The sequence below is a fragment of the Coregonus clupeaformis genome, chromosome 5, assembly GCF_020615455.1.
Source record: "Coregonus clupeaformis isolate EN_2021a chromosome 5, ASM2061545v1, whole genome shotgun sequence".
NCBI lineage: Eukaryota > Metazoa > Chordata > Actinopteri > Salmoniformes > Salmonidae > Coregonus > Coregonus clupeaformis.
In genome coordinates this window covers 36,083,989-36,101,378 of record NC_059196.1, presented here as the reverse complement: position 1 = coordinate 36,101,378, position 17,390 = coordinate 36,083,989, and the positions used below count along the sequence as shown (strand labels likewise).

The 17,390-nt window shown below is 43.6% G+C and overlaps 1 protein-coding gene across 1 annotated transcript in view; it reads left to right on the top strand.

Annotated features, from left to right (window-relative positions):
* The window catches only part of LOC121566964 (rho GTPase-activating protein 42), a 240,429-nt gene that overhangs the window by 195,490 nt on the left and 27,549 nt on the right, over window positions 1-17,390 (top strand). Inside the window, exons 8-11 of the mRNA XM_041876916.2 lie at window positions 524-653; window positions 3,256-3,356; window positions 3,793-3,902; window positions 12,705-12,783. Of these exons, the coding sequence (XP_041732850.2) occupies window positions 524-653; window positions 3,256-3,356; window positions 3,793-3,902; window positions 12,705-12,783 (420 nt within the window). The remainder of the gene's footprint in view (window positions 1-523; window positions 654-3,255; window positions 3,357-3,792; window positions 3,903-12,704; window positions 12,784-17,390) is intronic.

Genomic DNA, 17,390 nt, shown 5'->3' with positions numbered 1-17,390 from the left:
ACCCTCTCTGTGGGCTAGCAGACGCAGTAACAGCGTCTGGTGTGGATGAGCCTGTCTCGGCTAGCCTCTCGTGAAGACTGAGGCTGTGAGTAAATGTGAAACGGCACCATTATTCCCTCTGTGGGGAATATAGGGGTGCCATTGGGGGAAGCACAGTGTGTCATGGTGACTTGCTCAGTGAAAAATGGAGACGTCTTCCACCGGGCGTTTCTTCATCTGGCGCCGTGGAGCATTAATTATGTATGTATTTCTCAGTATATCCCACTGGCTCACCTGAAAAATGCTTTTATAATGTATGGTGTATAGGTGTTGGTGTAATTGTGTTTGATAAGAACACAGCAGTTTTATTCATCATCTGTTATGATGCAAGTTCTCTCTTTTGACCCATGGAAGCTGGTTTTGTGCCGATCTTTATATTTTGATCTGTGTGTGTGTGTGTGTGTGTGTGTGTGTGTGTGTGTGTGTGTGTGTGTGTGTGTGTGTGTGTGTGTGTGTGTGTGTGTGTGTGTGTGTACACACACAGACGAGGAACAACTTTGTGAGTACGAAGCAGGAGGTAGAGAAACTGATGAAGAGAATCAGATCAGCTGATCAGGACTACAAACCTCCAGGACAGTGGACCATGGAGGGATTCCTCTACGTCCAGGAGAAACGTGAGTCTAACCCCTAACTCCTAATCCCAGACCCCTAAAACCCTGGACATTGGACCATGGAGGGATTCCTCTACGTCCAGGAGAAACGTGAGTCTAACCCCTAACTCCTAATCCCAGACCCCTAAAACCCTGGACAGTGGACCATTGAGGGCTTCCTCTATGTCCAAGAGAAATGTGAGTCTAACCCCTAACTCCTAATCCCAAACCCCCTGGACAGTGGACTATGGAGGGCTTCCTCTACGTCCAAGAGAAATGTGAGTCTAACCCCTAACCCTTAACCCCTAACCCCCAGGACAGTGGACTAACTCTAACCCCACCCTCTGACTCATACACTAACCCAGATCTATAAGTACTTTTTGTCAAACTCGTCTGACTATGTTGGCTAAAGAACAGGCTTTATTGTGTTGTATTCCTTTCTTTCTGTCTTTCTCTCTGAAGAAACCGTCTTCTCCTAGCTAGCTCAAATAACTCTGTTGCTCCTAGCTAGCTCCAATAACTCTGTTTCTCCTAGCTAGCTCCAATAACTATGTTTCTCCTAGCTAGCTCCAATAACTCTGTTGCTCCTAGCTAGCTCCAATAACTCTGTTTCTCCTAGCTAGCTCCAATAACTCTGTTGCTCCTAGCTAGCTCCAATAACTCTGTTTCTCCTAGCTAGCTCCAATAACTCTGTTTCTCCTAGCTAGCTCCAATAACTCTGTTTCTCCTAGCTAGCTCCAATAACTCTGTTTCTCCTAGCTAGCTCCAATAACTATGTTGCTCATAGCTAGCTCCAATAACTCTGTTGCTCCTAGCTAGCTCCAATAACTCTGTTTCTCCTAGCTAGCTCCAATAACTCTGTTTCTCCTAGCTAGCTCCAATAACTCTGTTTCTCCTAGCTAGCTCCAATAACTCTGTTTCTCCTAGCTAGCTCCAATAACTATGTTGCTCCTAGCTAGCTCCAATAACTCTGTTGCTCATAGCTAGCTCCAATAACTCTGTTGCTCCTAGCTAGCTCCAATAACTCTGTTGCTCCTAGCTAGCTCCAATAACTCTGTTGCTCCTAGCTAGCTCCAATAACTCTGTTTCTCCTAGCTAGCTCCAATAACTCTGTTTCTCCTAGCTAGCTCCAATAACTATGTTGCTCCTAGCTAGCTCAAATAACTCTGTTTCTCCTAGCTAGCTCCAATAACTCTGTTTCTCCTAGCTAGCTCCAATAACTCTGTTGCTCCTAGCTAGCTCCAATAACTCTGTTGCTCCTAGCTAGCTCCAATAACTCTGTTTCTCCTAGCTAGCTCCAATAACTCTGTTTCTCCTAGCTAGCTCCAATAACTCTGTTTCTCCTAGCTAGCTCCAATAAATCTGTTTCTCCTAGCTAGCTCCAATAAATCTGTTTCTCCTAGTCCACATACCTCTAACTAGTCCACATAAATGTAACTGAGAACATAACCTTACTCTGAGAACATAACCTTACTCTGAGAACATAACCTTACTCTGAGAACATAACCTTACTCTGAGAACATAACCTTACTCTGAGAACATAACCTTACTCTGAGAACATAACCTTACTCTGAGAACATAATCTTACTCTGAGACCATAACTCTAAATCTGAGACCATAACTCTAACTCTGAGAACATAACTATAACTCTGAACTCTAACTCTGAGACCATAACTCCCTCCTGTAGCTCAGTTGGTAGAGCATGGTGCTTGCAATGCCAGGGTTGTGGGTTCGATTCCCACAGGGGGGCCAGTATGAAAAATGAATGCACTCACTAACTGTAAGTTGCGCTGGATAAGAGCGTCTGAAAAATGTGAAATTGTAACTCTGAGAACATAACTCTGAGAACATGACTCTAACTCTGAGAATGTAACTCTGAGAACATGACTCTAACTCTGAGAATGTAACTCTGAGAACATGACTCTAACTCTGAGAATGTAACTCTGAGAACATGACTCTAACTCTGAGAATGTAACTCTGAGAACATGACTCTAACCCTGAGAATGTAACTCTGAGAACATGACTCTAACTCTGAGAATGTAACTCTGAGAACATGACTCTAACTCTGAGAATGTAACTCTGAGAACATGACTCTAACCCTGAGAATGTAACTCTGAGAACATGACTCTAACCCTGAGAATGTAACTCTGAGAACATGACTCTAACTCTGAGAATGTAACTCTAACCCTGAGAATGTAACTCTAACCCTGAGAATGTAACTCTGAGAACATGACTCTAACTCTGAGAATGTAACTCTAACCCTGAGAATGTAACTCTAACCCTGAGAATGTAACTATCTCATTTCATGTTCCTGATCCAGCTTTGATGTACTGGAGGAAATACCCTGAATACTGGAAACTATATCTCAGATGATAAACAACAACAACAACATGTTGTTCTATCTTACTTAATTATGAATTTAATTTCAGAAGTCCTTCCAGAACATTGTGGTTTCAGGAAGCAATCATGGCTTAGCTTGGCAGTCCCAAATTGCAGCCTTTTCCCTACATAGTGCACTACTTTTGACCAGATCCCTACAGGCCCTAGTGAAAAAGTAGTGCCTTTTTCGATGTATTTGTTATTTCATGGCCAATCATGGCTGTGTTGTTCCTTCTCTCTGTTTCAGGGCCGCTGGGATGCACGTGGACGCGACACTACTGTACGTATGAGAAGGGCAGCAAAACCTTCACCATGACCAACTTTGAAACCAAATCAGCTGGCAAACAGGTAGTGTATACTGCAGTACACAGGCATCTAGTGGACAGTGATAAACATTATATTATTACTGTCCAGAGTGTTTCCTGACCAGGAAATACTCTGGGCCCTAGTTCTAGACTATAAGCTAGAGCTGACCCAGGAAATACTCAAGGCCCTAGTTCTAGGCTATAAACTAGAGCTGACCAGGGAAATACTCAGGGCCTAGTTATTGGCTATAAACTCAGACCTGATCTCAGAGTTTTACCTGGTCTACTCAGGAAAAGGGCCCTATAAATGATTTTCTCTGTTGGAATTGCATTTTAAACCCATAAGGTATCTTTGTCAACAAGCACTAACTCCTTTAAATCCTCCCATATCCTCTGTTGTGTTCTACACCAGTCTCATCATGAGTTCCTCTGTTGTGCTCTACACCAGTCTAATCATGAGTCCCTCTGTTGTGTTCAAGAATGGTCTGGTGGTGAGTCCATCTGAGATGTTCAAGCTGAAGTCCTGTATCCGGAGGAAGACTGACTCCATCGACAAGCGATTCTGCTTCGATATCGAAGTGGTGGAAAGGTCTGTCATCATTCTTCATATCAGTATTTCTATGAATCACCTTTTTATTACTAAAATGGCGCTCCTACTTGGCCTGCTAGACCCTGCCCTGTCTGTGCTTTAGCCAAATGGCTATGACTATGACTATGGCATGGCAACGGTTGTCAACGACTCTAGCCAACTGCTGTAAATATGGTATGCCTATGGCATTGGCATGGCAACGGTAGTCAATGACTCTATCCAACTGCTGTAAATATGGTATGCCTATGTCATGGCAACGGTAGTCAATGACTCTAGCCAACTGCTGTAAATATGGTATGCCTATGTCATGGCAACGGTAGTCAATGACTAGCCAACTGCTGTAAATATGGTATGGTTATGGCATGGCAACGGTTGTCAATGACTCTAGCCAACTGCTGTAAATATGGTATGCCTATGTCATGGTAACGGTAGTCAATGACTCTAGCCAACTGCTGTAAATATGGTATGCCTATGTCATGGTAACGGTAGTCAATGACTCTAGCCATCTGCTGTAAATATGGTATGCCTATGGCATGGCAACGGTAGTCAATGACTCTATCCAACTGCTGTGAATATGGTATGGCTATGGCATGGCAACGGTAGTCAATGACTCTAGCCAACTGCTGTACATATGGTATGGCTATGGCATGGCAACGGTAGTCAATGACTCTAGCCAACTGCTGTAAATATGGTATGCCAATGGCATGGCATGGCAACGGTTGTCAATGACTCTAGCCAATTGCTGTAAATATGGTATGCCTATGGCATGGCAACGGTAGTCAATGACTCTAGCCAATATGCTGTAAATATGGTATGCCTATGGCATGGCAACGGTAGTCAATGACTCTAGCCAACTGCTGTAAATATGGTATGCCTATGTCATGGTAACGGTAGTCAATGACTCTAGCCATCTGCTGTAAATATGGTATGCCTATGGCATGGCAACGGTAGTCAATGACTCTAGCCAACTGCTGTGCATATGGTATGGCTATGGCATGGCAACGGTAGTCAATGACTCTAGCCAACTGCTGTACATATGGTATGGCTATGGCATGGCAACGGTAGTCAATGACTCTAGCCAACTGCTGTACATATGGTATGGCTATGGCATGGCAACGGTAGTCAATGACTCTAGCCAACTGCTGTACATATGGTATGGCTATGGCATGGCAACGGTAGTCAATGACTCTAGCCAACTGCTGTAAATATGGTATGCCTATGGCATGGCAACGGTAGTCAATGACTCTAGCCAACTGCTGTAAATATGGTATGCCTATGGCATGGCATGGCAACGGTAGTCAATGACTCTAGCCAACTGCTGTAAATATGGTATGCCTATGGCATGGCAACGTGAGTCAATGACTCTAGCCAACTGCTGTAAATATGGTATGCCTATGGCATGGCAACGGTAGTCAATGACTCTAGCCAACTGCTGTAAATATGGTATGCCTATGGCATGGCAACGGTAGTCAATGACTCTAGCCAACTGCTGTAAATATGGTATGGCTATGGCATGGCAACGGTAGTCAATGACTCTAGCCAACTGCTGTACATATGGTATGCCTATGGCATGGCAACGGTTGTCAATGACTCTAGCCAACTGCTGTAAATATGGTATGCCAATGGCATGGCAACGGTAGTCAGTGACTCACAAACTGCGCTGAGTAACAATGTACAGTTTTGCTTAAACACATAAAGATCTATTATCCGGCTAGCTCCTATAAGTGTCACTGAAAACATGAACATAATAGAAACTAGATTACAGCAAACAGTAACAGTAATAGTAATCATAGACACTTAAATATGATCAAATTAAGAGGCCTTTATCAACATTATGATTACAGTAACAGACCCAGTTGTCATCGTAGTGATTGTTGTCGTCAGACTAGTGCTGGTTCCACTGAAGTCATTTGGGACTGATTGCAACTGAATGGGATTTGAAAAGACAGACGCCATATGCGGAAAACAAGTGCATTTCCCTTTTGATTAGATGTTTAAACTCCCTGTTTAAACCTTATTGGCTGTTTTTAGCTATTGATGTTATTAGTGGTTAGATGTGTTTAGATGTTTTCAGCTCTGCGTCCTGCATGTTCTTTAAGTGTCCTTTTTACTGAAGCCTTTTTGTTTTACTAAATGTGCTAGCTAGTAGTTAGTCTTTTATACAGAGATGATTTTATTTTATTTTTCTGTTATTTGTACCCATTTCTTCTTTTCTCTGTGTTTCTTCGTGTCGATGTAGAACTGACATCTGTCATGGAACTCTTTTCCGACCTCTTCAGTTAAAGTTCTGTAAAGTCCGGTACGTTGCTGTACTGTTGCTATCCTGCCCCCCCCCCCCATGTGCATGTTTCTGCATGTGTTTAAGGCTGATAGTCATCCCCATTCATTCACTCTTTACAACTTCAAATGAACTTTGAATAAAAATACATTGCTTTTTTTTTTTCTTCACCAATCACAATCACCGAATCAGACTTCACCAATCACAATCAACGAATCAGACTTCACCAATCACAATCAATCGTGATGGGAAAGGAAAACGTGACGTAAATAAATACTCCACTTGAATAATTTCTTCTCATCTACAATTACTATAATCGTTTATCGATTTCAATAATATCATTCTGACTTTAAGTAATGGATTCATTCATCAACTTGATTCCATTTGTACAATGTTCAGATTTCAGAGACCCTTAATGCATGGGGGGGAACATTGTTTATTAATAGGACTTAAATGTTTGACTAGCACAGTAAGAAGGGCAGGGAGTGAGGCAGACAGACGTTCAGATGCAGATCAAACCGGTCCTGGAGGAGAAGAAAAATAAATTGATCAAGTGGCTTCATTCATGAGATGACGGCATCAGAACAGGCAGGCCTCGCTCGGCTGAGTCGGTGTGTTTCAAAATGGAGAGGGAGTGTGGAGCGGTAACTAACCACCACACCTGGATTCAAATACTATTTGAAATCTTTCAAATCATTTCAGCATTTGTTCTAGCCTGCCTAGGATGCCAGATGGGCAGGTATACAGGTTTGGGAATATTCTATAAGTACATCCATTGGTTTGATTAATACAGGCAACATAAAAAAAAAACACATATCAAGTATTTTAAATGATACAAAAAAAAGTATTTGAACCTAGGTCTGGTCAGGGCAGCTGTCTTCACCTCCAATCCGAGCGCTGCTGAGCTGAGCATGGACAATAACTCCTGTTTAACTGGCTGGGTAGCTAACTAATTTATCACCTGAAAGATCAGATATGCTTATTCTAACCGCGAGGGCAACGTGGAGCCACGACCCCAGTCAGCTTCCTGTACGGTGTACATTTGAGGACATCCTTATCCTCAAGCCTCACCAGGGGGATACGGTGGAGTTGCCCCTGATCTTCGGTCAGTTTTTGTTTTTTTTCCACTAATCGTTAAGGTTAGTATTGGGGGAGGGGAAGCTGATCTGTACCTAGGGAAAGTTTACCCAGGAGCCCTCACATCAGAGTGAGGCATGACGCTTGCGACTGAGGTTGTCCTAAAATGGACACCGTATGTTCATCTCCAGCTCATCCATTCATCATCATTACATTACACTTGCTGTCTGTGTGTTCTCAGCCACTCCATTCCAACACTTCATGTTTAATAGCAACTATACACAGCAGCAGCATCTAGCTACAAGGCTTTCAGCTAGTGCTAACCCTTACTACTAGCTGCTGGGGGGTAATGTTGGGAATGCATCAATGTATGAGTACATGTTAACCTGTATTTACTATTACATGGATACTATTACATGGATACTAATACATGGATACTATTACATGGATACTACATTAATAATATTACATGGATACTATTACATGGATACTATTACATGGATACTATTACATGGATACTATTACATGGATACTATTACATGGATACTATTACATGGATACTATTACATCGATACTATTACATCGATACTATTACATTAATAATATTACATAAATACTATTACATCGATACTATTACATAGATACTATTACATTAATACTATTACATGGATACTATTATATGGATACTATTACATGAATACTATTACATGGATACTATTACATTAATACTATTACATTAATACTATTACATGGATACTATTACATGGATACTATTACATCGATACTATTACATCGATACTATTACATTAATAATATTACATAAATACTATTACATCGATACTATTACATAGATACTATTACATTAATACTATTATATGGATACTATTATATGGATACTATTACATGGATACTATTACATGAATACTATTACATCGATACTATTACATTAATAATATTACATAAATACTATTACATCGATACTATTACATAGATACTATTACATTAATACTATTACATGGATACTATTATATGGATACTATTACATGAATACTATTACATGGATACTATTACATGGATACTATCACATATATACTATTAAATTAATACTATTACATGAATACTATTACATGGATACTATTACATGGATACTATCACATATATACTATTAAATTAATACTATTACATGGATATTATTACATGGATACTATTATGGATACTATTACATGGATACTATTACATTAATACTATTACATTAATACTATTATATGGATAATATTACATGGATAATATCACATATATACTATTAAATTAATACTATTACATGGATACTATTACATGGACACTATGACATGGATACTATTACATTAATACTATTACATGGATAATATTACATTAATACTATTACATGGATATTATTACATTAATATGATTACATTAATACTATTACATCGATACTATTACATTAATAATATTACATGGATTATATTATATATATACTTTTACATGGATACTATGACATGGATACTATTACATAGATACTATTACATTAATACTATTACATGGATACTATTATATGGATACTATTACATGAATACTATTACATGGATACTATGACATGGATACTATTACATTAATAATATTACATGGATTATATTACATAGATCATTTTACATGGATACTATTACATGGATACTATTACATGGATACTATTACATGGATACTATTACATGGATACTATTACATGGATACTATTACATGGATACTATTACATTAATATTATTACATGGATAATATGACATTAATACTATTACATGGATACTATGACATTAATATTATTACATGGATACTATGACATTCATATTATTACATGGATACTATGACATTCATATTATTACATGGATACTATGACATTACTATTATTACATGGATACTATGACATTAATATTATTACATGGATACTATGACATTCATATTATTACATGGATACTATGACATTCATATTATTACATGGATACTATGACATTAATACTATTACATGGATACTATGACATTAATACTATTACATTAATACTATGACATGGAAAAATTGGTCTGAAATGAGCCTTCATAGGGATTGTGTATTCAGATATTAGACACATCTGGAGATAGACTATAGACCCCTACAGGGAACAGCTGGAGATAGACTATAGACCCCTACAGGGAACAGCTGGAGATAGACTATAGACCCCTACAGGGAACAGCTGGAGATAGACTATAGAACCCTACAGGGAACAGCTGGAGATAGACTATAGAACCCTACAGGGAACAGCTGGAGATAGACTATAGAACCCTACAGGGAACAGCTGGAGATAGACTATAGACCCCTACAGGGAACAGCTGGAGATAGACTATAGACCCCTACAGGGAACAGCTGGAGATAGACTATAGAACCCTACAGGGAACAGCTGGAGATAGACTATAGAACCCTACAGGGAACAGCTGGAGATAGACTATAGAACCCTACAGGGAACAGCTGGAGATAGACTATAGAACCCTACAGGGAACAGCTGGAGATAGACTATAGAACCCTACAGGGAACAGCTGGAGATAGACTATAGAACCCTATAGGGAACAGCTGGAGATAGACTATAGAACCCTACAGGGAACAGCTGGAGATAGACTATAGAACCGTACAGGGAACAGCTGGAGATAGACTATAGACCCCTATAGGGAACAGCTGGAGATAGACTATAGAACCCTACAGGGAACAGCTGGAGATAGACTATAGAACCCTACAGGGAACAGCTGGAGATAGACTATAGACCCCTACAGGGAACAGCTGGAGATAGACTATAGAACCCTACAGGGAACAGCTGGAGATAGACTATAGAACCCTACAGGGAACAGCTGGAGATAGACTATAGAACCCTACAGGGAACAGCTGGAGATAGACTATAGAACCCTACAGGGAACAGCTGGAGATAGACTATAGAACCCTATAGGGAACAGCTGGAGATAGACTATAGAACCCTACAGGGAACAGCTGGAGATAGACTATAGAACCCTATAGGGAACAGCTGGAGATAGACTATAGAACCCTACAGGGAACAGCTGGAGATAGACTATAGAACCCTATAGGGAACAGCTGGAGATAGACTATAGAACCCTACAGGGAACAGCTGGAGATAGACTATAGAACCCTATAGGGAACAGCTGGAGATAGACTATAGAACCCTACAGGGAACAGCTGGAGATAGACTATAGAACCCTATAGGGAACAGCTGGAGATAGACTATAGAACCCTATAGGGAACAGCTGGAGATAGACTATAGAACCCTATAGGGAACAGCTGGAGATAGACTATAGAACCCTATAGGGGAACAGCTGGAGATAGACTATAGAACCCTATAGGGAACAGCTGGAGATAGACTATAGAACCCTATAGGGAACAGCTGGAGATAGACTATAGAACCCTATAGGGAACAGCTGGAGATAGACTATAGAACCCTATAGGGAACAGCTGGAGATAGACTATAGAACCCTATAGGGAACAGCTGGAGATAGACTATAGAACCCTACAGGGAACAGCTGGAGATAGACTATAGAACCCTATAGGGAACAGCTGGAGATAGACTATAGACCCCTATAGGGAACAGCTGGAGATAGACTATAGAACCCTATAGGGAACAGCTGGAGATAGACTATAGAACCCTACAGGGAACAGCTGGAGATAGACTATAGACCCCTACAGGGAACAGCTGGAGATAGACTATAGAACCCTACAGGGAACAGCTGGAGATAGACTATAGAACCCTACAGGGAACAGCTGGAGATAGACTATAGAACCCTAAGGAACAGCTGGAGATAGACTATAGAACCCTACAGGGAACAGCTGGAGATAGACTATAGAACCCTACAGGGAACAGCTGGAGATAGACTATAGAACCCTACAGGGAACAGCTGGAGATAGACTATAGACCCCTACGGGGAACAGCTGGAGATAGACTATAGGACCCTATAGGGAACAGCTGGAGATAGACTATAGAACCCTACAGGGAACAGCTGGAGATAGACTATAGAACCCTACAGGGAACAGCTGGAGATAGACTATAGAACCCTACAGGGAACAGCTGGAGATAGACTATAGAACCCTACAGGGAACAGCTGGAGATAGACTATAGAACCCCTATAGGGAACAGCTGGAGATAGACTATAGAACCCTACAGGGAACAGCTGGAGACTATAGAACCCTAGGGAAGAGATAGACTATAGAACCCTACAGGGAACAGCTGGAGATAGACTATAGACCCCTACAGGGAACAGCTGGAGATAGACTATAGAACCCTACAGGGAACAGCTGGAGATAGACTATAGAACCCTATAGGGAACAGCTGGAGATAGACTATAGAACCTTCTACAGGGAACAGCTGGAGATAGACTATAGAACCCTACAGGGAACAGCTGGAGATAGACTATAGAACCCTACAGGGAACAGCTGGAGATAGACTATAGAACCCTACAGGGAACAGCTGGAGATAGACTATAGAACCCTACAGGGAACAGCTGGAGATAGACTATAGAACCCTACAGGGAACAGCTGGAGATAGACTATAGACCCCTATAGGGAACAGCTGGAGATAGACTATAGAACCCTACAGGGAACAGCTGGAGATAGACTATAGAACCCTACAGGGAACAGCTGGAGATAGACTATAGACCCCTACAGGGAACAGCTGGAGATAGACTATAGAACCCTACAGGGAACAGCTGGAGATAGACTATAGAACCCTACAGGGAACAGCTGGAGATAGACTATAGAACCCTATAGGGAACAGCTGGAGATAGACTATAGAACCCTACAGGGAACAGCTGGAGATAGACTATAGAACCCTACAGGGAACAGCTGGAGATAGACTATAGACCCCTATAGGGAACAGCTGGAGATAGACTATAGAACCCTACAGGGAACAGCTGGAGATAGACTATAGACCCCTATAGGGAACAGCTGGAGATAGACTATAGACCCCTACAGGGATCAGCTGCAAGGAGGAGAAATGATCCACTCTCAAATCAAATCAAGCACAATACTAATCTGTTTAATTTGGAGTGGGAATGTAATCATTAACATCATTTACAGAAGGCCACACAGCACTGGGTGAAGACTGCTATTTTTAAGCACAGTGGTAATTTCATTGAATTAATTTAATAGGGGTTTTGTCTGGTGTATAAACATAACCTGCTACTGTATCACTAGGAATGCGTCTCAAATGGCACCCTATTCCCTATATAGTGCACTACCTTTGACCAGACCCCTATGGGAGAGGGAGAGCCTATGGGCCCTTGTCAAAAGTAGTGCACTATATAGGGAATAGGGTGCCATTTGAGATGCAGACATATGGACCCTGGGTATTGAGATGTGATGTGACTAAAGTATCCTGTGTGGTGAGTGTTGTGTTAACCTATTTCAGGCATGGCATCGTGACTCTCCAGGCTCTGTCTGAGTCCAACAGAAGGCTGTGGCTGGAGGCTATGGATGGCAAGGAGCCGGTGATTAACCTCTCCTTCTCTCTTCTCACCTCTCTCTCTCTCTCTCTCTCTCTCTCTCTCTCTCTCTCTCTCTCTCTCTCTCTCTCTCTCTCTCTCTCTCTCTCTCTCTCTCTCTCTCTCTCTCTCTGTCTCTCTCTCTATCTCTCTCTCTCTCTCTCTCTCTCTCTCTCTCTCTCTCTCTCTCTCTCTCTGTCTCTCTCTCTCTCTCTCTCTCTTTTCATCTCTCCTTCTCACCTCTCCCCCCTCTCTCTCTCTATCTCTCTCTGTCTCTCTCCCTCTCTCTCTCTCTCTCTCTCTCTCTCTCTCTCTCTCTCTCTCTCTCTCTCTCTCTCTCTCTCTCTCTCTCTCTCTCTCTCTCTCTCTCTCTCTCTCTCTGTCTCTCTCTCTCTCCCTCTCTCTGTCTCTCTCTCTCTCTCTCTCTCTCTTCTTTCCTTTTATATTCCCACTCTTGTACAGTCTAGCTGCTTCTGGTGTCCGGCAGGGACATAGTGAAAATATGTTTGCATTTGGTGCCCCCTTCTGGCTGTATGAAACATAACTATACTGTAGCAATAGGACAGGTGTGTCAAACTGAATTCCTGGGGGGCTGTATGTCTGCGAGATTTCACTCCTCCCTTATACTTGATTAATCAATTAACATCATTGATTAGTTAGGAACTCCTCTTACCTGGTTGTCTAGGTTGTAGCCCTTTACACTCGTACCCATATACAGGTTGAAAATGGCAGATCTGGACACTGATAAGCAGCTAAATTGGAACACAGTGGCTGTACAGTGACATGCTATACATGAGGTCAGAGCTCAGGGCCTGTGCTTCACAGCTCTGTCTGGGTTTTGACTGACAGCCTTTCTGAACTTGAGCACCTTGCTCGACAGTAAGATGGCCTCCATCCCTCCTGATGTCTGGGTTTTGACTGACAGCCTTTCTGAACTTGAGCACCTTGCTCGACAGTGAGATGGCCTCCATCCCTCCTGATAATTGGGTTTTGACTGACAGCCTTTCTGAACGTGAGCACCTTGCTCGACAGTAAGATGGCCTCCATCCCTCCTGATAATTGGGTAAATTAAGACGACTCTATTTATTTTTGAAAGATGAAACATTGAGGATTATAATAAATATCGCTTCGATGTCATACAAGCAAGTAAAACGACCAGCTGACCCAGATTGTGATAGATAAAATAAAGTTTTTGGATTGCGTAAACAACAACAGTAATTGTGTGATGGCGGGGATGCAGGACTGTGTTCCAAACAAAACAACTACAAGTGTGCTTGCTCTAAATCCTTAACGGCACAGCCAGGAGAACTAAAAAAACACACAAAAAAACACTTATAGTTAAAGACTCTTCTTTGAGTCATAAAAGTGCATTGAAATGACGTAGGAACTGTGCAGACTTGGAGAGGTGTGAGACACTTGGAGACACCAGTTAGTCCTCTCACTCAAACCCACACTTTGGAGAGGTGTGAGGCCACTTGGAGACACCAGTTAGTCCTCTCACTCAAACCCACACTTTGGAGAGGTGTGAGGCCACTTGGAGACACCAGTTAGTCCTCTCACTCAAACCCACACTTTGGAGAGGTGTGAGGCCACTTGGAGATACCAGTTAGTCTTCTCACTCAAACCCACACTTTGGAGAGGTGTGAGGCCACTTGGAGACACCAGCTAGTCCTCTCACTCAAACCCACACTTTGGAGAGGTGTGAGGCCACTTGGAGACACCAGTTAGTCCTCTCACTCAAACCCACACTTTGGAGAGGTGTGAGGCCACGCCAAATTTAAGTGTGAGGCCACTTGGAGACACCAGTTAGTCCTCTCACTCAAACCCACACTTTGGAGAGGTGTGAGGCCACTTGGAGACACCAGTTAGTCCTCTCACTCAAACCCACACTTTGGAGAGGTGTGAGGCCACTTGGAGACACCAGTTAGTCCTCTCACTCAAACCCCCAGTTTGGAGAGGTGTGAGGCCACTTGGAGACACCAGTTAGTCCTCTCACTCAAACCCACACTTTGGAGAGGTGTGAGGCCACTTGGAGACACCAGTTAGTCCTCTCACTCAAACCCACACGTTGGAGAGGTGTGAGGCCACTTGGAGACACCAGTTAGTCCTCTCACTCAAACCCACACTTTGGAGAGACGTGAGGCCACTTGGAGACACCAGTTAGTCCTCTCACTCAAACCCCCAGTTTGGAGAGCTGTGAGGCCACTTGGAGACACCAGTTAGTCCTCTCACTCAAACCCCCACTTTGGAGAGGTGTGAGGCCACTTGGAGACACCAGTTAGTCCTCTCACTCAAACCCACACTTTGGAGAGATGTGAGGCCACTTGGAGACACCAGTTAGTCCTCTCACTCAAACCCCCAGTTTGGAGAGCTGTGAGGCCACTTGGAGACACCAGTTAGTCCTCTCACTCAAACCCCCACTTTGGAGAGGTGTGAGGCCACTTGGAGACACCAGTTAGTCCTCTCACTCAAACCCCCACTTTGGAGAGGTGTGAGGCCACTTGGAGACACCAGTTAGTGCTCTCACTCAAACCCACAATTTGGAGAGGTGTGAGGCCACTTGGAGACACCAGTTAGTCCTCTCACTCAAACCCACACTTTGGAGAGGTGTGAGGCCACGTGGAGACACCAGTTAGTCCTCTCACTCAAACCTCTCGTTAGTCCTCTCACTCAAACCCACACTTTGGAGAGGTGTGAGGCCACTTGGAGACACCAGTTAGTCCTCTCACTCAAACCCACACTTTGGAGAGGTGTGAGGCCACTTGGAGACACCAGTTAGTCCTCTCACTCAAACCCACACTTTGGAGAGGTGTGAGGCCACTTGGAGACACCAGTTAGTCCTCTCACTCAAACCCACACTTTGGAGAGGTGTGAGGCCACTTGGAGACACCAGTTAGTCCTCTCACTCAAACCCACACTTTGGAGAGGTGTGAGGCCACTTGGAGACACCAGTTAGTCCTCTCACTCAAACCCACACTCTGGAGAGGTGTGAGGCCACTTGGAGACACCAGTTAGTCCTCTCACTCAAACCCACACTTTGGAGAGGTGTGAGGCCACTTGGAGACACCAGTTAGTCCTCTCACTCAAACCCACACTTTGGAGAGGTGTGAGGCCACTTGGAGACACCAGTTAGTCTTCTCACTCAAACCCCCAGTTTGGAGAGGTGTGAGGCCACTTGGAGACACCAGTTAGTCCTCTCACTCAAACCCACACTTTGGAGAGGTGTGAGGCCACTTGGAGACACCAGTTAGTCCTCTCACTCAAACCCACACTCTGGAGAGGTGTGAGGCCACTTGGAGACACCAGTTAGTCCTCTCACTCAATCCCACACTTTGGAGAGGTGTGAGGCCACTTGGAGACACCAGTTAGTCCTCTCACTCAAACCCACACTTTGGAGAGGTGTGAGGCCACTTGGAGACACCAGTTAGTCTTCTCACTCAAACCCCCAGTTTGGAGAGGTGTGAGGCCACTTGGAGACACCAGTTAGTCCTCTCACTCAAACCCACACTTTGGAGAGGTGTGAGGCCACTTGGAGACACCAGTTAGTCCTCTCACTCAAACCCACACTTTGGAGAGGTGTGAGGCCACTTGGAGACACCAGTTAGTCCTCTCACTCAAACCCACACTTTGGAGAGGTGTGAGGCCACTTTGAGACACCAGTTAGTCCTCTCACTCAAACCCACACTTTGGAGAGGTGTGTGGCCACTTTGAGACACCAGTTAGTCCTCTCACTCAAACCCACACTTTGGAGAGGTGTGGCCACTTGGAGACACCAGTTAGTCCTCTCACTCAAACCCACACTTTGGAGAGGTGTGAGGCCACTTGGAGACACCAGTTAGTCCTCTCACTCAAACCCACACTTTGGAGAGGTGTGAGGCCACTTGGAGACACCAGTTAGTCCTCTCACTCAAACCCACACGTTGGAGAGGTGTGAGGCCACTTGGAGACACCAGTTAGTCCTCTCACTCAAACCCACACTTTGGAGAGATGTGAGGCCACTTGGAGACACCAGTTAGTCCTCTCACTCAAACCCCCAGTTTGGAGAGCTGTGAGGCCACTTGGAGACACCAGTTAGTCCTCTCACTCAAACCCCCACTTTGGAGAGGTGTGAGGCCACTTGGAGACACCAGTTAGTCCTCTCACTCAAACCCACACTTTGGAGAGATGTGAGGCCACTTGGAGACACCAGTTAGTCCTCTCACTCAAACCCCCAGTTTGGAGAGCTGTGAGGCCACTTGGAGACACCAGTTAGTCCTCTCACTCAAACCCCCACTTTGGAGAGGTGTGAGGCCACTTGGAGACACCAGTTAGTCCTCTCACTCAAACCCCCACTTTGGAGAGGTGTGAGGACACTTGGAGACACCAGTTAGTGCTCTCACTCAAACCCACAATTTGGAGAGGTGTGAGGCCACTTGGAGACACCAGTTAGTCCTCTCACTCAAACCCACACTTTGGAGAGGTGTGAGGCCACGTGGAGACACCAGTTAGTCCTCTCACTCAAACCTCTCGTTAGTCCTCTCACTCAAACCCACACTTTGGAGAGGTGTGAGGCCACTTGGAGACACCAGTTAGTCCTCTCACTCAAACCCACACTTTGGAGAGGTGTGAGGCCA